The sequence below is a fragment of the Stegostoma tigrinum genome, chromosome 1 (genome assembly GCF_030684315.1).
Source record: "Stegostoma tigrinum isolate sSteTig4 chromosome 1, sSteTig4.hap1, whole genome shotgun sequence".
Classification (NCBI taxonomy): Eukaryota; Metazoa; Chordata; class Chondrichthyes; order Orectolobiformes; family Stegostomatidae; genus Stegostoma; species Stegostoma tigrinum.
The window spans coordinates 12,632,580-12,655,653 of record NC_081354.1 but is presented as its reverse complement, the minus strand read 5'-3'; the positions used below and the strand labels follow the sequence as shown (position 1 = coordinate 12,655,653).

At 42.7% G+C, this 23,074-nt stretch overlaps 1 protein-coding gene across 7 annotated transcripts in view; it reads right to left on the bottom strand.

The window, feature by feature from the left end:
• Window positions 1-853: 853 nt before the first annotated feature.
• wrn (WRN RecQ like helicase) overlaps window positions 854-23,074 on the bottom strand; it is a 110,938-nt gene continuing 88,717 nt past the window's right edge. For 6 of the 7 annotated variants that reach the window (XM_048560679.2, XM_048560851.2, XM_048560764.2 and 3 more), the window contains 3 exons: window positions 17,091-17,207; window positions 13,442-13,606; window positions 854-2,387 (listed from right to left, as the gene is read on the bottom strand). In XM_048560679.2, coding sequence (XP_048416636.1) covers window positions 2,271-2,387; window positions 13,442-13,606; window positions 17,091-17,207 — 399 coding nt within the window. In that variant the 3' untranslated portion in view covers window positions 854-2,270. The remainder of the gene's footprint in view (window positions 2,388-13,441; window positions 13,607-17,090; window positions 17,208-23,074) is intronic. The other variant, XM_048561009.2, reaches the window with a different exon arrangement.

The window sequence follows — 23,074 nt, the reverse complement described above, 5'->3', positions numbered from 1 at the left end:
AAGGCCTGGGTTCAAATCCATCTGAGGGAAGGTAAGTCATAGCATGTCTGAACAGGCTAAATGAATAATAGTTAGATAGACATACCTGACCTGTGTCTTTCTGCAGTGTATTATTCTTTGGTTTTAATAAGCTCAAAAAACTAAATAGTCTTCTCCAGTTCCTTATAACATTATCATTACTATGTATTACTGCTCCCCCACTAATAATTTTAAATAAATGAAATAAGGGGCCGGGGAAATTAGGAAAGAAGATAACTTTATTTCTGGTTGATTAGATGTGATGTTCATCTAATATTTGTTTTAGAAGAGGACAGGAGCGATGCAAAATTGCAAGCTACCATCTGCTTCCCAGTATCCTAAAATAACTCAAATGACAAAGAATTGAGGAAGCGATGCTACAGTTACAAGGAGCCTTGGGCTGCAGCATCACATTGTTTTCAACGGGAAAGATGTTTAGTTTTTGGAGACTGCAGCTCTCAGATTCAAGGCACCAAAGGTGTTAAACAGCAAACAAAAGGTTCTAGAAGTTTAAAGAATTCACTTGAGTAGAGGAGAACAGGGCCAGTCTAATTGAGATGCTGACAATGATGAAGGAATTCAGCAGGACTGATACCGAAACAGACTTTCCTCTAATGGGGTAGTTTTAGATCAACTATCAGAATTATAAACATTAGAAACAAAAACAGTCAAACTGTAAAAACCGGCAACGTGGTTCAGTGCCTGAAGGTGAGTGCAGCTCCAACAGAATCGCTGCAATTCCAGACCCTCGTGTGGTCATGCATCAGAACTTCCAAGACTGATTCAGCCCTTTATAAGCAAGAATCAAACCATACAGCACCAGTGAAAGGTAGAAATATATTTATTGTCAATTAATTTTATTCTGTCAGGACACTGAATTTCACATCGCAAACACTGCATCACATCATAGACAGTCTGCTGTCATTCAGACCTATAAGTGCAGACATTTATGTCATGTTGGGTTTTAATGATCCTCCTGATAAAAAAAAAGTCAAAATGTTGATTTACCGATAAGCATTTAGTCCCACTTTAATAAAGGCTGTAAAACACAGCATAAATCCCCTTGGAGTTAATTGCTTTAATTGTTTTAGAAGAGTCTAACCACAATCTGTCCCAAAAAAGCTACGTAGAAGCTGTACCCATCTATACATCGCGTTAAAAAATCAAAATTATAGACTTTTTTTTCACCTATTTCCAAGTAACATCTTTCTGGTCCGCGTTATGACAGTGTCTCTCTGTCAATGCCTGTTGAGAACATCCAAATACTTGAACTCAAAAAAGTGACACTAGTTTTCAGATGCCTGAAAATGCAGCTGAAACCCTCTCTCAGCAACTGAAGGTCGCCATATCCAGGTTTGCACCTCACATGAGGTGCAGGTTGAACAACTCACGGTCCTCGAACACATGACCAAAGCTGGAAAATTCTCCTCCACACTGGAAAGCAAAAAAGGTGCGATCCCATACACTCTAACCCGTTGTGGTGCACTGGGTCTCCTGTCATGTCAGCACACTGCGGAAACTGAATAAAAATAATTGGACCAAAAAATTATTTTGCTTGAAATTATTAAGCAATTGCAGCACCAGTTAATGTGTAGCATTCCTTCTCAATGCAATTAGAATGAGCACAGCCAGCCTCAATGTAGGTTGTGCAACAGTGCAGTTCCTTTGGACTTTCTACCAGAGAGAATCCATTCCAGATCACAAAGTGAAAATGGTTATTGATAGCACTATGATGTGTTATCAAAACCTTTGTAATAGTACAGTACCTTACTGTATAATACAAGTACCGACTTTCAAAACAAATGGAAAATAGCCCAACATCAAAATATCTTACTTGTTGTTCAGGAATCCCAATCACATTGCATTTTCAAAACAATAGAGAACAGACCTCTGTTGCAAAATTTTACAGCATATATTAATGGACATAATAATAGGAGATAACCATTACGAGAATAGTTTCACAATGCATTAAGAAAATCATTAAAACCAAATTAACATTGAGTTCCAAGACATTCAAGATTTTGTATTAAAGAATGTAAGGAATTTAGCAAACAAAAACATCATCTTGACATCTTCTGCTGCTTTCCTCCTGTCTAGCCGAGTGCTCTGAACCAAGTCGTCACTAGGTGAACAAAGCTGCCTGCAAAACACTCAACATAGTGAGCCTGTTCCCAAACAGCTGGCTTCCTCGCCTATCACAAATTCTATGGTGTTGAGGGGTTTATCAGAAAACCAATGGTTGTGAAGTAGGTTCAACTGAAAAGTCCTTTTCCTTTCTTCACTTTCTTCTTGGTAGTACAGGAGATTTTCTGAGGATTTGATGAGCCAAACCAATCTGGGAGTTTCCTTTTTGTTGACTGACTGCAGCTCTGGAAGTCAAGAGAAATATGTAGTTAGCAGGTAGCCTTAAATGTCAATGGCACGTATGTGATAGGATCCAAGTTGAATTAAAAGTCAAACCTGAATTATGGTCATCAGGATAATCACTTGCACATAGCAACCAAAAATATTTTGGCCCAAGCACAGTTCAGTTCAATCAGATTATTGTTGATATACACCATTGAATGATATAATATCTATTAGGCATTTAATCTAGTTATTAGATTTATTTTAACCATTCCATCCACATGTTCAATCAACCCACAAAAGCTATTCAGGAATGCTAGTTCAAGTCTGGGTTGTTAATGTCCTCACTTTAGCAGATGACAATTAGGAATTGTCAAAATTAGTGAGAGAAGTTACAATAGTATTTGTTATCAGTCAATGAGCTGACTTGTGTGATGGTGACTGGATGTATATCTTGTTACATGCTTCTGTGCACAGGATTGACACTGACAAATTAATATAGCAAAGAATAATGTATTTCAAATTTGCACTGTGATTCACACCACTTATTCACCCTGCTGGAAGGCACTTCTACAGAGTCCCTTAGAATAAACTGGCTGCTCTGTTCAGAGATGATGATACAGGCATTTATATATTAAACATGAGTCTTACTGTAAAAGGTAAGGTTTAAGAATTACACACAAACCCTCACTAATTGAAACAATCACCCTACATTTCCACTCCATGTTTGAGTTTGCAGGTTAAGGCAGCAGTAACAGATATAGCACATTGAGATGTACAGGTTCATGAGCAAAAAAGGAGGGCCTACAAATTCAACAGTGGAGAGTTAGTACCTTAAACATTCTTTGGTACATTTTTATCTTGAAGGTGAGATGATCTAATAAACTCAACAAAGAAGCTCACTACAGCAAGGAAAGGATGTGCCTCATCAGCCAGCACATCAAGAAGGATCACACCCTTTTCAAAGAGATGTCCTCAGGTGAGTGACTCATTCACAGCAGTCTGGGATTTTCTTCTCAGTTTTCAATACACTTTCACTCTTATGCTTTGTTTCGGAGCTGAAAGGATTAACAATAGAGCATCAAGCTTTGGGTCATAGCATTTGCTTTAGTTAGGTGACTGTAACTTATTTGTCCTGACTGGTCAGAGGTATGGTTGGTTCAAGCTAACAATGCCATCATGTGAATAAATTCTATTCAAATTATCTTTTACTTATGAAGGTTAAAGGAGGGTCTGGAAAGGAATTTTTCATGATTTGTCACTCCTAATTGGTCATGGGTATTTATTAAATGGAATTTCTCATCTCTCCCATAAGATTACAGTGATGGCAGGGAAAGATTGAATTGTGTTGCAGAGGCATAAAAACAATGGCACGAGCTTGTTGAACTTTTATGGCGGCTCAGCAGTTGTCACAGTCAAAAGCTTGTGGGGTTCAAGACCAGTTCTATTAGCTGAGCTTTTTAGTTCAGGTCCTACACGGCCAGAAGGGCCAAACATTACAGGAGAGAATAAGTCAGGTTTATTTGTACTCGTCTACTCCTACCAGCTCCATTTTTCAGGAGATCTATAACAACTTCTCCTTCAGTCTCTGCACGCGCACACTGTGATGGCGGGAGGTTCTATCTTTAGCCTTTTTCTACACCACGTCTTTCAGTGAAGTCACGTGGGATCAGCTGCCACACATATGACAATATCCAAGTCCTTGACTAGACCAATGTAAAACAGTGTTGTCTGGCTTGTCATTACACCTTAACAGGCAAGATCCTTCTCCAACTTAGCAGCAAGACGCTGTAACTCCAACCACCACCACTAATTTAACATGCTGGACTGTTCTCCACAAATTTCCCCACCAAATATGTCTGATGTCTCTGACCTTCTAAACAGTGGAGGGTGCATCTTGAAAAGTGCTCCTAAAGAAGTCAATAGTGACTAGCTGTGACTCACCTTGTACGTGGTAAACAGCCACAGTGAACCCAACGGGGGATGATGTGGACATTGAAACTAATAGACAGGTGTTGATAAAGCAGATTTCCACATCCTGGGTGATGTCCAGCTGATTAAATGCTATTGGCCACAATAAAATCTCTAAGCCACATCCTTGTGTGAATAGCAATGCAGCAATTGGCATGGGCCACTTGCAAGCTGTTGGCACATGTAAGAAACTACACTGAAAATTTCAAAGATGCCACACCTTAAATGAAGAGGCTGGGCAGAAGAAAGAAATTTCAGACGTATCATTTGCTTGCTACACTGTTCCCAAACTGTGAGCATCAAGGAGTTTTAAAATTATCCCAATAAAACTTCCTTGGCCACAAACTAAGCAAAAGTAATCCATCTGGAATGGACAGCATTGCTGTGTGTGGCCTTGATGCATTAGAGATTGGATGAACAGCAACTGACCCGCAAGTTAATCTTAAATTTCTCCATGTTTAGGCATTCTGTCCAAAATTTGAAGCCATACATTAGCACTGCAGCATTAATTCAAGACAATTTCCCAATCCTTGCTGCTAAAACAAGCCAAAAATACTGCAATGAAGATTCTGGCGAAATTTATGCAACGAATTTAGAATTAAAAGGAAGAGAGGTTACTTCACAAAGTTGCATTATAGACACTATTAATGGCATTAGACACTCAAGAGGAACGTAAAACAGGCCTTCAGGAGAATATAGGATAATAAAATGTGAGGCTGGATGAACACAGCAGGCCCAGCAGCATCTCAAGAGCACAAAAGCTGACGTTTCGGGCCTAGACCCTTCATCAGAGAGGGGGATGGGGGGAGGGAACTGGAATAAATAGGGAGAGAGGGGGAGGCGGACCGAAGATGGAGAGTAAAGAAGATAGGTGGAGAGAGTATAGGTGGGGAGGTAGGGAGGGGATAGGTCAGTCCAGGGAAGACGGACAGGTCAAGGAGGTGGGATGAGGTTAGTAGTTAGGAGATGGAAGTGCGGCTTGGGGTGGGAGGAAGGGATGGGTGAGAGGAAGAACAGGTTAGGGAGGCAGAGACAGGTTGGACTGGTTTTGGGATGCAGTGGGTGGAGGGGAAGAGCTGGACAGGTTTAGGGATGCGGTGGGGGAAGGGGAGATTTTGAAGCTGGTGAAGTCCACATTGATACCATTGGGCTGCAGGGTTCCCAAGCGGAATATGAGTTGCTGTTCCTACAACCTTCGGGTGGCATCATTGTGGACTGCAGGAGGCCCATGATGGGCATGTCATCTGAAGAATGGGAGGGGGAGTGGAAATGGTTTGCGACTGGGAGGTGCAGTTGTTTATTGCGAACCGAGCGGAGGTGTTCTGCAAAGCGGTCGCCAAGCCTCCGCTTGGTTTCCCCAATGTAGAGGAAGCCACACCGGGTACAGTGGATGCAGTATACCACATTGGCAGATGTGCAGGTGAACCTCTGCTTAATATGGAAAGTCATCTTGGGGCCTGGGATAGGGGTGAGGGAGGTGGTGTGGGGGCAAGTGTAGCATTTCCTGCGGTTGCAGGGGAAGGTGCCGGGTGTGGTGGGGTTGGAGGGCAGTGTGGAGCGAACAAGGGAGTCATGGAGAGAGTGGTCTCTCCGGAAAGCAGACAAGGGTGGGGATGGAAAAATGTCTTGGGTGGTGGGGTCGGATTATAGATGGCGGAAGTGTCGGAGGATGATGCGTTGTATCCGGAGGTTGATGGGGTGGTGTGTGAGAACGAGGGGGATCCTCTTTGGGCAGTTGTGGCAGGGGCGGGGTGTGAGGGATATGTTTCGGGAAATGCGGGAGACACGGTCAAGGGCGTTGTCGACCAATGTGGGGAGATAAAGTTGCGGTCCTTGAAGAACTTGGACATCTGGGATGTGCGGGAGTGGAATGCCTCATCGTGGGAGCAGATGCGGCAGAGGCAGAGGAATTGGGAATAGGGGATAGAATTTTTGCAGGAGGGTGGGTGGGAGGAGGTGTATTCTAGGTAGTTGTGGGACTCGGTGGGCTTGAAATGGACATCAGTTACAAGCGGGTTGCCTGAGAGGTCCAGGAAGGTGAGGGATGTGCTGGAGATGGCCCAGGTGAACTGAAGGTTGGGGTGGAAGGTGTTGAAGTGGATGAACTGTTCGAGCACCTCTGGGGAGCAAGAGGCGGCGCCGATACAGTCAATGTGACGGAGGAAGAGGTGGGGTTTGGGGCCTGTGTAGGTGCGGAGGAGGGACTGTTCCACGTAACCTACAAAGAGGCAGGCATAGCTGGGGCCCATGGCCACCCCCTTAGTCTGTAGGAAGTGGGAGGAATCGAAAGAGAAGTTGTTGAGGGCGAGGACGAGTTCGGCTAGGCGGATGAGGGTGTCAGCGGAGGGGGACTGGTCGGGCCTGCGGGACAGGAAGAAGCGGAGGGCCTTGAGGCCATCTGCATGTGGAATACAGGTATATAGGGACTGGACATCCATGGTGAAAATGAGGTGTTGGGGAATTGGAAGTCCTGGAAGAGGTGGAGGGCGTGGGTGGTGTCACGGACGTAGGTAGGGAGTTCCTGGACCAAAGGGGAGAAAATGGAGTCCAGATAGGTGGAGATGAGTTCGGTGGGGCAGGAACAGGCTGAGACAATGGGTCGACCAGGGCAGGCAGGTTTGTGGATTTTGGGAAGGAGATAGAAACGGGCCTTGCGGGGCTGGGGAACAATGAGGTTGGAGGCTGTGGGTGGGAGGTCCCCTGAGGTGATGAGGTCATGAATGGTGCTGGAGATGATGGTTTGGTGCTCAGGAGTGGGGACATGATCGAGGGGGCGGTAGGAAGTGGTGTCGGAGAGTTGGCGTTTGGCCTCGGCGATGTAGAGATCAGTGCGCCATACTACCACTGCGCCTCCCTTGTCTGCGGGTTTGATGGTGAGGTTGGGGTTGGAGCGGAGGGCCGCCCGTTCTGCAGGGGAGAGGTTGGAGTGGGTGAGAGGGGTGGAGAGGTTGAGGCGGTTAATGTCTCGGCGGCAGTTAGAGATGAAGAGGTCGAGGGAAGGTAGGAGGCCTGGGGAGGTGGTGTCCAGGAGGAGGACTTGTGTTGGAAGTGGGTGATGTGGTATACTGCATCCACTGTACCCAGTGTGGCTTCCTCTACATTGGGGAAACCAAGCGGAGGCTTGGCGACCGCTGTGCGGAACACCTCCGCTCGGTTCGCAATAAACAACTGCACCTCCCAGTCGCAAACCATTTCCACTCCCCCTCCCATTCTTTAGATGACATGCCCATCATGGGCCTCCTGCAGTGCCACAATGATGCCACCCGAAGGTTGCAGGAACAGCAACTCATATTCCGCTTGGGAACCCTGCAGCCCAATGGTATCAATGTGGACTTCACCAGCTTCAAAATCTCCCCTTCCCCAACTGCATCCCTAAACCAGCCCAGTTCGTCCTCTCCCCCCACTGCACCACACAACCAGCCCAGCTCTTCCCCCTCCACCCACTGCATCCCAAAACCAGTCCAACCTGTCTCTGCCTCCCTAACCTGTTCTTCCTCTCACCCATCCCTTCCTCCCACCCCAAGCCGCACCTCCATCTCCTACCTACTAACCTCATCCCACCTCCTTGACCTGTCCGTCTTCCCTGGACTGACCTATCCCCTCCCTACCTCCCCACCTATACTCTCCTCTCCACCTATCTTCTTTTCTCTCCATCTTCGGTCCGCCTCCCCCTCTCTCCCTATTTATTTCAGAACCCTCACCCCATCCCCCTCTCTGATGAAGGGTCTAGGCCCGAAATGTCAGCTTTTGTGCTCCTGAGATGCTGCTGGGCCTGCTGTGTTCATCCAGCCTCACATTTTATTATCTTGGATTCTCCAGCATCTGCAGTTCCCATTATCACTTCAGGAGAATATATTTGCTAATCGTTACGTTAGCGAAGATCTTGTTTGCAACTGAAATAAACTTACAAACTCGACAAACAACATACACAGCAGTACATATCTGGTTGTGGTATTTACTGCCTCAAACTAGATCCTGACCAAAATGAAACTGAGACCACCTTGTGAAAAAAAATGATGATTTCAAACACCTTTACACCAAAAGATGTTGCGCTGCAGCCTGTATCCAATAAGCCGAGAGAGCTGAGATTATGCTAAATATCCAAGTTTCTGATTTGGGAGATATAGATCATTCATCAGCATATTCAAGACCACACAACAATCTCAGTTAACAACCAGAGGATGAACCAACATGGATGCAATAGCCCAAGAGATCATTGGATGCAAGACTCAACCATCAGATTTTATGGCTAGCCTGCAGATTCTCAATTAGAATAAACTTTAGATCCAATTAATGTGAAAACTGCAGACATTGTTGCATATAATGATCCTGGCATGCATGAGGAAGATAAACTGAACCATACACCATTACATAAATTCTATCACTTGACGATGTAACCTGTTGAATGGAAGTTTTACTTAATTTTTCAGGCAGCACCAATACACGGATATAGCAATCAGAGGCATTCCACAAAAATTCCATCAGCTTAAAGCATTTGAGCTCTGGATATAAAATCTGATTCCTGTTTAGTGACAGCAAGTCTCAGATGAATGCTGGCCTGGCTTACAGCTAACAGAGTCTAATTGGGCCAGCATGGGATGATCAACACCACCTAGTCCACCTGGACCTTCTGCAGCAAACTCTGTAGCAGCAGGATGAGAGAAAACATGTTCAGTAACTGCAGCAGTCAAGTTCCTGTGTTCCACCTGAGTCATCCGTAACAGGAGTAGCTTATGCTGTCTATGAGCCATGAACTCACATTTAAAAAGACATTAAATGCCCCAGCAGTAGCAAAAATAAATCACTGTTAGCTCTGTGGGGTTTTGTTTTCCTCTCTCATGATAACTCTTATTCAGCTGCATCCTCCTTCAAAACCACAGAGAATTACTCAAAACAAAACACAGTAGTTGCAATATGGAGAACATGGCCAATGGATGGTGGCCCAGAGAATGGCAGAACACCATTTATTTTTATGGACAATTTTATCTGTGAATTTTGAATCACCCATAGCACCTTTGGACATTTTCAAGTTAGTTGAATCATACAATATTTGGTACGGGAAAAGAAAGATCATCAGAAAAACTCAAACAGTGCTTTCTGCAGCTTTCTCTATCTATATCAAGCAGAAAGAAGACAATCTTCACACACTAATAACTTTTCCCCAGAAAATGCCATCACTTTCTACATATTCATTCAATCGACTAAATCAAGATTAGAATTAAATAATATTATGAATGTACAATAATGAGCAATCATATAAACTGTCTCTTCATACTTTTCAATTTCACAACTGATTCCACGAGCAGAGGTCCCCTGACAAATACTCATGATCATTGCAACGCCATTAAACTCTGAGAACAAATGATGTCATTCATTGCTGATGTGTCTTGACAACAGTACAAAAATCACATGGCACCAAGTTATAGTCCAATAGGTTTATCTGAAAGCTCACATTTTCAAATAAACCTGCTGGACGATAACGTGGAGCAGTGTGATTTTTGACCTCGTCTGCCTCGGTCCAATACCGGCATCTCCACACTTTGATAAAAGTGGGCTCTGCGGTAATAACAGTTAATAGTGGAATTCAACGTAATTTCATACTGAAAATATTACGATACAAATGATCTGATGAGGCTATAAACTGTTTTAAAGGACTCCTCTTAACTGCCAAATCCATTTATACATTGTAACTCAATTTCAGTTGTCAGCCCATACAATTTGTTCCAAATATATAGCAAAATTTAAACAGAAATACTTGCCTGCTACAAAATGCAAAGAATCTGTATGGATGGATGAATTTCATAAGGCTTCAGTTGTTCTGCTATATGCACTAACCTTGGGCTGACTTCTCAGGAGCTGGCCCTTTTGTCAAAGTGACTGACTGTTCTGCGCTTCTTCCAATCACTCAGTGTCACAGCTGATGGCTTTTTCTGGTGACTGAATGTTGATTAATGTTACCAAATCCATTGTCGCTGTCACTCAGCCTGCTCAATGTTTTGAGATTCTTGAAATAGCAAAGTGATGAGCATTGTGTGGAAGATGCAGTGATAAATTATTCTGCAAAATCACTAAACTTGGTTTTCTCCACCCCTTACATGAATTCAATGCAAATATTGACAATAGGCTACATAATTCCCTTACACTAATCTTCAAAAATTCACACTAAATGCTCTGACATTTTGGATTAATTACTAATGAAAATTGAGGGTGCTAATATTCATTTTGTTTTTCCTTCAATCTTTTAATCATTTCTATTCATTAGTAGAAGCAATATTATCTATGGTGTTGCCATTAGTACAAATGAGTGTTCAGAGTAGTGACAGCTAATGCAATGATAGAACATAGAACAGAGAACATTACAGCACAGTACAGGCCCTTCGGCCCTCGATGTTGTGCCGACCTGTCATACCGATCTCAAGCCCATCTAACCTACACTATTCCATGTACGTCCATATGCTTATCCAATGATGACTTAAATGTACCTAAAGTTGGCGAATCTACTACTGTTGCAGGCAAAGCGTTCCATTCCCTTACCACTCTCTGACTAAAGAAACTACCTCTGACATCTGTCCTATATCTTTCACACCTCAATTTAAAGCTATGCCCCCTCGTGCTCGCTGTCACCATTCTGGGAAAAAGGCTCTCCCTATCTAACCCTCTGATTATTTTATATGTTTCAATTAAGTCACCTCTCAACCTTCTTCTCTCTAATGAAAACAGCCTCAAGTTCCTCAGCCTTTCCTCACAAGACCTTCCCTCCATACCAGGCAACATCCTAGTAAATCTCCTTTGCACCCTTTCCAAAGTTTCCACATCCTTCTTATAACGCGGTGACCAGACTGTACACAATACTCCAAGTGTGGCCGCACCAGAGTTTTGTACAGCTTCACCATAACCTCTTGGTTCCGAAACTCGATTCCTCTATTAACAAAAGCTAAAACACTGTATGCCTTCTTAACAGCCCTGTCAACCTGGGTGGCAACTTTTAAGGATCTGTGTACATGGACACCAAAATCTCTCTGCTCATCTACATTACCAAGAATCTTACCATTAGCCCTGTACTTTGCCTTCCGGTTACTCCTACCAAAGTGCATCACCTCACACTTGTCTGCATTAAACTCCATTTGCCACCTCTCAGCCCAGCTCTGCAGCTTATCTATGTCTCTCTGCAACCTACAGCATCCTTCGTCACTATCCACAACTCCACCGACCTTAGTGTCGTCTGCAAATTTACTAACCCATCCTTCTACGCCCTCATCCAGGTCATTTATAAGAATGACAAACAACAGTGGACCCAACACCGACCCTTGCGGTACACCACTAGTAACTGGTCTCCAGGATGAACATTTCCCATCAACTACCACCCTCTGTCTTCTTTCAGCAAGCCAATTTCCGATCCAAACTGTTATATCTCCCACAATTCCATTCCTCCGCATTTTGTACAATAGCCTACTGTGGGGAACCTTATCTAACGCCTTGCTGAAATCCATATACAACACATCGACCGGTTTACTCTCATCTACCTGTTTGGTCATCTTCTCAAAGAACTCAATAAGGTTTGTGAGGCACGACCTTCCCTTCACAAAACCGTGCTGACTATCCCTTATCAATTTATTCTTTTTTAGATGATTATAGATCCTATCCCTTATAACTTTTTCCAACACTTTACCAACAACTGAGGTAAGGCTCACTGGTCTATAATTACCAGGGTTGTCTCTACTCGCCTTCTTGAACAGGAGAACCACATTTGCTATCCTCCAGTCATCTGGCACTATTCCTGTAGACAATGACGAGTTAAAGATCAATGCCAAAGGCTCGGCAATCTCCTCCCTGGCTTCCCAGAGGATCCAAGGATAACTCCCATCCGGCCCAGGGGACTTATCTATCTTCACCCTCTGAAGGATTTCTAATACCTCTTCCTTGTGAGCCTCAATCCCACCTAGTCTATTAGCCTGTATCTCAGTATTCTCCTCAACAACATTGTCGTTTTCTGGAGTGAATACTGTTGAAAAATATTCATTTAGCGCTTCCCCTACCTCATCTGACTCCACACACAATTTACCACTACTATCCTTGATTGGGCCTAATCTTACTTTCGTCATTCTTTTATTTCTTAAATACTTATAGAAAGCCTTAGGGTTTACCCTGATCCTATCCGCCAACAACTTCTCATGTCTCCTCCTGGCTCTTCTGAGCTCTCTCTTTAGGTAAACCCAATATTCCAGACTATTCATGGTACTGATCAGAAACCCAAAAGATCATGAGTTTACATAAATCTGTGACAAGTTGAGAATTTTAAACTCATTAAATTGGAACATTTATGCACTATCACCAAAAAGAATGATCATGAAAACTGGACTGTGGCTCAAAGACCAATTGGGTAAGGAAAGGAACTTCCCCAGCCAAGCTCACATATGACTCCAATCTAAAGTGTTTCACAACTCTTTCTCTCAGGATATCAAACAATTAAATGACAACAGCTTATATTTATATGGTGCCTTTAACATAGTTAAATGTGCAAGCAGCATTACAAAGCAAAGGATCCAAAACACCGAGCTATGCAAGATGTGAAATCACATGACCAAAAGCTTGGTCAAAAGAGGCAGCTTTTAAGAAATGCCTTAAAAAAGGACAAAAGCAAGTATGAGGACAGAATTCCACACTGGGGCCTGGGAACTGAAGGCACAGAAACCAACGGTGGAGGAATAATGACTGGGAATGCACAGTAGGCCAGAATACAGGGGCACAGGTATCTCAGAAGAGTTGTGAGGCTACAGGAATATTAAATGGATATGGTTGCACAAGGCTGTGGAGAGATTTGAAACAAAGGTGAGCATTTTATAATCAAGAGATTGCTTGACCGTAACCAAAATATTTCTATTTTCTAACGGTTATGAAGGTAATTTTATTGTCACTTCCCTTGGGTATTCTGGATTTTAGACACAATTTTACTGTCTGCATTATAATGAAATGTGGTCACACTCGGGGGTAAAAATAATTATAAATGCATGAAGGAACTACACAGGCCTGAATCATTCAGCCCAGGTTAACAGACCATGGTGTCTCACGTAAACAGTCATCAGTTAAACTGGCCACTTTGCCTCACCTCATTCTGTGAATCATCAAACAAATCACCAACAGAGGCATCAATCAATGGCTGGCTCCACGATGCTAAGCTAAGAGAGGATACATTTCTTGGGACATTCTGACTGCTGTCGGTAGCCTGGATAAAAGATGTCACTGTAGGTTTTTCTGCATCTGCATGCTTCCCCTGCAGAGAGCAAAACGCAAATTTTAAGTTGGAGAAGTGGTTTAAATCAGGAGCAAGCGTGCTAGATCATTACTGCGACTTCCACGTACACTGCACCTTTTATAGAGGAAACAAATTCCCAGAGTGTTTCACAGAGGCATGAACATCAATTTAAAAAAATGACAAAACAAAAGAGGTGTGATCAGAGTGGTCAATAAAACTTGTTTAGAAGTGAGCTTTAAGGTGGATTTTAAGAAGAAAAAGAGGTGCACAATCTTCATAGCACAAATTTCAGATTGCAAGTCTTAAGTGGTTGAAGGCACAGTTGCTAATGGTAGAAGAATATCTACCTAAGACTTTCTTTCAATTTTAAAGACTACAACAAAACAAAAAAAAATTATTTCAGATTCTAAAATGTACTTTGTATTTCAAGTTGAATGACCAAAACATGTCTTCCCACAGTTCACAGCAGTGCAATGGAGGTGGTGATGGTCAAGTGGTATCATAGCTAGACTATTAATCCAGGTAATATTGTGGAGATCCAGGTTTGAATCTCACCACAGCAAATGGTGGGATTTGAACTCAATTAAAATCTGGAATTAAGCATATAATGATGACCTTGAAATCATTGTCAATTGTGAGGAAAATAAACAAGTTCACCAAATGTCCTTTCGGAAGGAAATCTGCTGCCTTTATGCAGAAGGGTCCACAAGTTACTCCAGATACAGCAATGTAATTGACTATTAACTGCTGTCTCGGCAATTAGGGATGGGCAATGCTGGCCCAGCCAGTGACACCTACATCCTGTGAATAATTTTTTAAAAAAGAGAAACAGGTTACTTAGTATAAAATATAGTGACAATTGAGGTTTTTAGCAATGACACAGAAATATCTGTCACTTTAACATCACAGTGTATGCTTCAATTATATAAGCAGAGTCTATGATATATCTTAGATGAGAGTCAAGGACAGTCAGGCCAATTTATCAATTACCATTAAAAGTAAATGGTGATCTACAGGCACGAAGCCAGTTGCTCCAGTATACTGTATCACAAATGTTAAGATGCAGATTCCTGTCAATGATTCCTTCATAGCACAGCATACCAATCTTGGCCAGGCTGTCAGAGCAACTTGCTCCATTCCATGAAGACTCAACGTCAAAGAATGGGTCAACTCAAGAGCTGCCCTTAGAAATCTCTGGATGGCTGGTCACACCTAAGTATCAAAGATCACTTGTGACTTGAGGATTGGTGCATACCTGAAGCAACAGGAAATGTAAGTTTGAATGCAGCGAGTAGAAAATATGTGGAACATTGTATAATGCACTAATTTTAATAGAGAGGGAGGGAGGGAGGGAGGGAGGGAGGGAGAGAGAGAGAGAGAGAGAGAGAGAGAGAGAGAGAGAGAGAGAGAGAGAGAGAGAGAGAGAGAGAGAGAGAGAGAGAGAGAGAGAGAGAGAGAGAGAGAGAGAGAGAGAGAGAGAGAGAGAGAGAGCGCGAGATATACTAAACAGAAAGAAAGAACCAATAAAACCAAAAAAAGGATAGAGAAGAGGAGGAGGAGAAGAGGAGGAGGAGGAGGAGGAGGAGGAGGAGGAGGAGGAGGAGGAGGAGGAGAACATAGAACGTTACAGCACAGTACAGGCCCTTCGGCCCTCGATGTTGTGCCGACCTGTCATACCAATCTGAAGCCCATCTAATCTACACAATTCCATCTATGTCCATACGCTTGTCCAATGACGACTTAAAATGTACTTAAAGTTGGCAAATCTACTGCCACTGCAAGCAAAGCGTTCCATACTTTTACTACTCTGAGTGGAGAAAGAGAAAGAGAAAAAGAAAAAGAGAATAGAGATGGGGGAGAGGTTATAACTTGGTGGCATGTGACTTCTGACTTTGTCCACCCAAGTTCAACACCAGCACCTCTACATCAAAATAGCAGTATAGATAGTAGTGAGCAAAAGTCGGAGGCAGGGAATTCCAGAGCATGCAGCATAGGGAGATGAAGAGAAAGTTTCAGTGGGCCAAATAGAGGTAGAATGTACAAGAAGCCAGAATCAGGGGTAAAGAAAGTCTGGGAGGACTGGGGTCAGGAGGATTGTAGTGTTGCATGAAATTAAAAAAAAAGGACAGGCAAGTGGATTTGAACTTTCAACTGGAGAGCTCAAGGGACAGAAAGTTTAAATATTATCTGTGAGGAATGGGATGAATCTTGACCAAAAACAGATAGAGAATATGATACAGACAGCACAATGTGAAATGAGCACAAGCTGCTGAAGGTCAGACAATAGGTGGTCAGTCAAGAGAGTATTAAAATGGTCTGATCATGTTGACAGCACAGATGATGGTTTCAGCAGCAGATGAGCTGAGGCAGGGACAGAGATGGGAGACAGTCCAAAAGGTAGAGATCTTTGTGACAAACGCAATAATCGAGTCCAAAGCTCAACTTGGGTTGAATAGGATGCCTGAGCTGTGAAGAATTCGAATTCATCCTGAGCCAACCTCCAAGAAGTGAGACAGAATCAGTGACAAGGAGGCAGAGACTGGCTTCAGCCCTGCAACTGTTTAACTGAAGGAAGCCAAGTCTTCCAAGATTCATGTTCAACCAACAGCAAAAGGGCAGAGAGAGGAGTCACAGAACCAGGCCTGATACCAACTGATCCAATTGTCCAACTGATTCAATCTGGAGTCCCTGTGAATTTACTCCAAAGCAGCATGTATCATTTAAGTTGATAAAAAGAACATGTATGTGGTTTAGGGAGTTACAATGGCCAGAGCAATTCACTAAAAGGCACAGAAATTCCCCAATCATGTCCACATTGTTTTGGATACAAAATTGGCTTGAAGGTAGGAGACATGGGCTGGTGATGCCGGAATGGAGGCCTACGATCAGCAGTGTGCCACAAGGATTGGAGCCAAGTCCACTGTTCTTTTGTGATTTGTATAAATGTGAATACAGTATGGAAGCAATAGTAAGTTTGCAGATGACACCAAAATTGGTAATGTAGTAGACAGTGAAGGTTATCCCAAAGTACAGCAGGAACTTGATCAGATGGGCTGATGGGCCAAGAAGCTGCAGATGGAATTTAGTTCAAATAAATGTAAGGTATAGGTATACAAATAGAAAGGGTTTAGAGGGGTGAGCTAAATGCCGACACCTGGGACTAGATCAATTTAGGATATCTGGTTGGCGTGGATAAGTTCGACTGTTTTTGTGCTGTACAGTTCTATGACTCTAACTCTCAAAAATCTTCCCTTACCCAATTTAAGCAAAGGCTGATTTCAGTAACAGAAAATATTCATTTTTATTGCAGTGTTCTTATATAAATTATTACACATGACACTTTAAAAAGCATGCTAGTATGTAGTTGCCTTTGAAAAGTTGTAAACGTTAAAGAACTGTATCATAGAATCCCTACAGTGAGAAAATCACAAGAGTGAATCAATTCACATAATGTAACTTCTTGCATAAAACATCATTAGTGGCATCAGTAGAACTGACTCACATCTGTGGGCTGATCATCAAACAAATCATGTGTGCTGGTGTCTGGTTGGTTCCATGATGCCAAAGAAAGAGAGGACACGCTGGATTGTATCTTTTGACTGGTGCTGGTGTGCTTTCCCTGAAGGGAGAGACATGATCATTTGCAGTCGGAACATATTAGTGAATCATAGCGAGATGCTTCATATAAAAGAGGAAATTTTCACTAACAAGGCATTTAAGGTAGTTTATATTCAGTGTCTTTCATACCCTCAGGACACCCCTAAATGTACAATGGCCAATGAATTACTTCCACGTGTAGCTACCGTTGTTATGTAGGCAATGTGGCAACTAACTTATGCATAGTAACGTCACGCAAGCATCAGTGGACACTCAGTTAATCCAATTGTGGCGATAGTCAATGGAGAGCTTCTTTTCTACATTACAAGTCAAAGATTAATTAGAACATTTACGTGAAACTCCAGACCATTGCTGATATACCTTCAATAATGTATAAATGTACTTTTTTTTTTGAAAGTATATACTTCAGAATTTTATTTGTTAGAAGCCAGGTAATACCTCCGGTCAATGAGATATATACAATTTTCTCTAAAATACATTAATTCAGAATATAATTCTGGGTGTTACCTTGCATTTGTGTTAATGTTTATATCTTGGTTATTTTGAGATGAACGCTGGATGTTATTTCTCAAAAACACTTACATCATTATTACTCCTTAAATATCTTTGTTTTTTAGATGCTTGGGTGAAAAAAAAAAATCAACAGAACTTGGCTCAAACCAACAGAGCAAATATGCTTTCCCCCTACTGATTGACTCACTCTGACGCATTGAAGTAATCAATCCACTCATTGCCTCATGAATTTAAGCACACAATGCAGGTCTGTGCAAAACAGAAATCAAGCATTGCTGAGAAAAGGAGTGTACTGTCAAAAGCTTTTTAACCTGCATTGATCAGGACAGAATCACAAGAATGCCAAATCTCAAAGGGAACAACAAATTATATTGCATGGGAATAGCATATTGGCAGGTTTGCAAGTTAAGACCATAGGACATGGGAGTAGAAATTAGGCCATTCAGACCATCAAGTTCTGTTCTGACATTCAATCCTGGCTGATAAATTTCTCAACTCCATTGTCCTGCTTTCTCCCCGAAATCCTTGATCCCCTTGACAATCAGGAACCTATTTATCTCCGTCTTAAATATACTCAATGACCTGGCCTCCACAGCCTTCTATGGCAGTTACTTAAATAGATTCACCACTGTCTGGCGAAATAAATTTCTTCTTATCTCCAATCTAAAAGGTCTTCCCTTTACTCTAAGGCTGTGCCCTCGGGTCCTGGTCTTTCCTACCAATGGAAATATCTTCCCAATATCCAATCTGTCCAGGCCATTCACTATTCTGTAAGTTTCAATTAGATCTCCCCTTATCCTGCTAAACTCCAAGTATAGACCTCGAGTCCTCAAATGTTCCTCATATGTTAAGCCTTTCATTCCTGGGATCGTTCTTGTGAACATCCTCTGAACCTGGTCCAGGGCTGGTACATCCTTTCTCAGATATGGGATCCCAAAACAGCTCTCAATACTCCAAATGTGGCCTGAGCAGAGCCTTAGAGAGTCTCAGAAGTTGCTGCATTTATATTCAAGTCCTCACAAAATAATTGCCAAAGTTGCATTTGACTTCCTAACTACTGGCTCAACCTGCAAGTTTACCTTGAGAATCCTGGGCCAGAATTCCCATGTCTCTCTGTACTTCAGACTTCTGAATTTTCTCCCTATTCAGAAAATAGTCCACGCTTGTATTCTTCTTACCAAAGTGCATGACTTCACACTTTCCCATGTTGTACTCCATCTGCCACTTCTTTGCCCACTCTCCTAACCTGTCCAAATACTTCTGCAGCCTTCCCACCTCCTCAATATTGCCTGTCCCTCTTCCTATAGTTGTATTGTCTGCAAACATAGCGAGAATGCTCTCAATTCTTTGATCTAGATCATTAAGTACAAAATGAAAAGTTCTGGTCCCAACACTAACCCTTGTGGAACACCACTTGTCACTGGCTGCCATCTTGAGAAAGACTGTTTTATCCCCACTCTCTGCTTTCTACTGAACAGTCCATCTTCTACCCAGTCTAGTAACTTGCCTTTCACAACATGGGCCCTTATCTTCCTCAGCAGCCTTCTTTGTAGCACCTTGTCAAAGACTTTCTTGAAGTCCAGGTACAAAACATCCACTGGCTCTCCTTGCTCTAACCTGCTTGTTACTTCCTCACAAGAATTCTAACATATTTGTCAGGTATGACCTCCCCTCGATAAAGCCATGCTGACTTTGCCTTATTTTACCATGCACTTCCAAGTATCCGTAAATCTCATCCTTCACAATGGATTCTAAAAGCTTACCCACGACCGAGGTTTGGCTAGTCAGCCTGTAATTTTCAATCTTTTGCCTTACTCCCTTTTTAAACAGGGGCACCACATTAGCGATTTTCTCAGCCCTCTGGGTCTTCCCTGACTCTAGCGATTCTCGAAAGATCACCACTAACGCCTCTTCTATCTCTTCTAATGTCTACCTCCTTAAAGAACTCTAGGGTGTAGTCCATCTGGTCCTGGTTTATTTATCCACCTTCAAGCCATTCAGTTTTTCTAGCACCTTCTCCTTGGCAGTGGTCACCATATTCAGCTCTGACTCTCGAATTTTTGGAATATTACTTGTGTCTTCCACAATAAAGACTGACACAAAGTAATTATTCAGTTCCTCAGCCATTTCCTTGCTCCCCTCTACTACCTCATTTTCCAGCTGTCCAATGTCCACTTTTGCCTCTCTTTTGCCCTTTACACATCTTATCTTACAGCTCTCCTTTATATTACTGGTTAGCTTACCGTCATATTTAATCTTCTCCCTCCTTTTTTTTGTTGCCCTTTATAAGCTTCCCAATCCTCTGGTTTCCCACTGCCCTTTGCGACATTATATGCTTTCTCTTTTGCTATCCCTGACTTCCCCAGTCAGCCATGGTTGCCTCATTGTGAGGAAAAAGAAGCATAGTACAGGAACAAAAAATTTTTGCTGTGTCTCCTGAATTACTTCTAGAAACTGCTGCCATTGCTGTTCCACTGTCTTTCCTGCCAGGCCTCTCTCCCAGTCAATTCTACACAGCTCCTCCATCATGCCTCTGTAGTTGCCTTTATTCAGCATAATACCATTACCTCAGATTCCATCTTCTCCCTCTCAAATTACGAATAAATTCAATCATATTGCAATCACTGCCTCCTAGGGATTCCTTCACCTTACGCTCCCTTATTAAGTCTGCCATATTGCACAACACTAAATCCAGAAATGCCTGCTCCCTGGCGAGTTCAAACAATTGCTGCTTCCAAAAGCCATCTCGTCTGTATGCCACAAATTCCTTTTCTTGCAATCCACTACCAATCTGATTTTCCCAGTCCACCTGCATATCAAAATCCCCCATGATCACTGTAACTCTGCCTTTCTTGCGCACCTTCTCTCTCTCCGGGTGTATCTTCCGTCCCAGCTCCAGACTACTGTTTAGAGGCCTGCACATAACTCCAACTATGTTTTTTTTTGAAAACCTCTGCGGTTCCGCAACTGTACCCATACAGATTCTACATTTGACCCTAGTTCACTTCTTACTATTGATTTAATTTTATTTCTTACTAATAAGGCAACCCCATCTGCCTACCTACCTATCTTTTCAATAAACTGTATATCCTTGGACATTCTGCTCCCAATCCTGATCCCCTTGCGGTCATGTCTCCCTGATGCCCACTACATTGTATCTGCTAATTTCAATCTGTGCCACAAGCTCACATATCTTATTCCTTATACTTCCTGCATTCACATAAAACACCTTCGGTCCTGTATTAACTGACCCTCTTTTCACTGTCACTCATTTTACCAGTGTGCTTGAAGTTTGATTCCTAACCTGCTCCAAACTTTGTCCTATTTGTGTCTGTGCTGCAAACTTTCCAGAGTTCTCCTTTCCTGTCTTTTTTTTTTCCCCTATTTTTCCAGCAGTTAACCTGTTGCTTTGTTCCCCACTGGCAGAAGTTGTCTCCTTCCGCTTACCTCTCCTACTTTCTAGTTTAAAGTCCTGTTGGCCAGCCTATTTACTCTTTTTGCAACAGCGTTGGTCCCAGCTCAGTTCAGATGGAGACTGTCCCAGTGCTACAGATCCCTCCCTGTTCCGATACTGATGCCAGTGCCTCAAGAAAAGGAACCCCTCTTTCCCACACCACTCTTTTAGCCATTTGTTTATTTCCCTTATTCTCGCGTCCCTATGCCAATTTGCATGTGACTCAGGCAGTAATTTGGAGATTATAAGCTTTGGAGGACCTGCTCTTTAATTTCATTCCCAGCTCCTGATAATCCCTGAACAGGTCCTCTTTCCTAGTCTTGCTTATGTTGTTTGTTCCAGCGAGGACTGTAACAACTGGATCCTCCTCCTCCCTCCCTCCCTCCCTCCCTCTCCAATATCCTTTCAAGCTTCTCCGAGATATGGCACCAGGCAGGTAACACACCATGTGGGATTCTCGATTCTGCTTACAAAGGATACTATCTATTCCCGATTACAGAATCCCCTACAACTACCACATGTCTTTTTGCTCCTCCCTCTTGAATGGCCTCTTGTGCCATGGTGCAGTGGTCAGTTGGCTCATCCTCCCTGCAGCCCTTTTCCTCATCCACATAGGGAGCAAGTACCTCATACCTACTGGATAAGATCAAGAGTCGAGGCTCCCCCTGTTCCTCAATGCAGGATCCCTCTACTCACCTCACCCCCTGCCGTCCCTGGCCACTGGCCAAATGTGAAGCACTTAATCTACTAGGTGTGATTGCCTCCTGAAACACAGGAGGTATGCCAAGTACTCCTCTCCCTCCCGGTTGCGCCAGTGTTTGAAGGTCAGATTCCAGCTCAGCAACTCTGAGCTGAAGTTGCTTGAGCAACTAACGCTCGTTGCAGATGTGGTCATTGCCATGTGCAATGGGATCAGCCAGGTCCCACATCATACAGCTACAATACATCACCTGTCTAGCCATCTTTACTTAGTTAGTTACTTTATTGAGTTAATTAAATTGGCTCTGATCAGTAAAAGGTATCAGCATGGAGAATCTACGAGGGAACAGTTAACCACCAAAGATGGCACAAGTGCAATGTGAGGAAAAGAAACACGAACAGCACAAGTCTGCTGTGTTTGGAGACTGGATAGGAAACACGGTGTTGGGACACAGTCAGAGGAACTGGCAGAGAGCAGGTTCCCACACTTCATATGGTCTGTAACTGCCTACTACTAACACAAGGCACTTCAACTGAAAAAGAAAGCCATTTCCCTCCACTGAAATTTCTCACCGAGAACAAGTACATGAACAAATCTGAAAAAGGGTCACCGAACCTGAAATGTTAATTCTGCTTTTTCCTTTACAGATGCTGCCAGACCTGCTGAGCTCCTCCAGCAACTTCTGTTTTATTTTCTTAAAAGTACTAACCTGGAATGAGAAACTGACCTACAAACCTCTGCATGCTTTAGAATGTGTGTAAGTCAGAGTCAGATTTACAGGGCAAAAAAGTTACAGCAAAATCAAAAATAGGAATTGCTGGTCTGGCAGCATCTGTGGCAAGAAATCAGATTTAATGTTTTGGGTCAAGTAACGCTTCCTCAAAACTAAGTTACAACAAGTGCTTGTTTCTCCTCTCCCTAATTATAGAAAGCTATTCTTGCCTCTTTATTCGTGTATTAAAATCTGAAAATACGAATAACTTTAGTTATTCATGGCTCATAGCAACTTTGAAAAATAAACAAAAAATAGAAGATTGAATGGCAAGGTAAAATGAACTCTGGAATTCTACTGCCACCTACAGGCACATCTTATGAACATTCAAAACACCAACAAACACTCGACACAAGGATCTCAAACAGAAAAGCCTAACAGGGAATCATGTCATGAACAACAAAAGAACCACATTGCATTTCACACTTC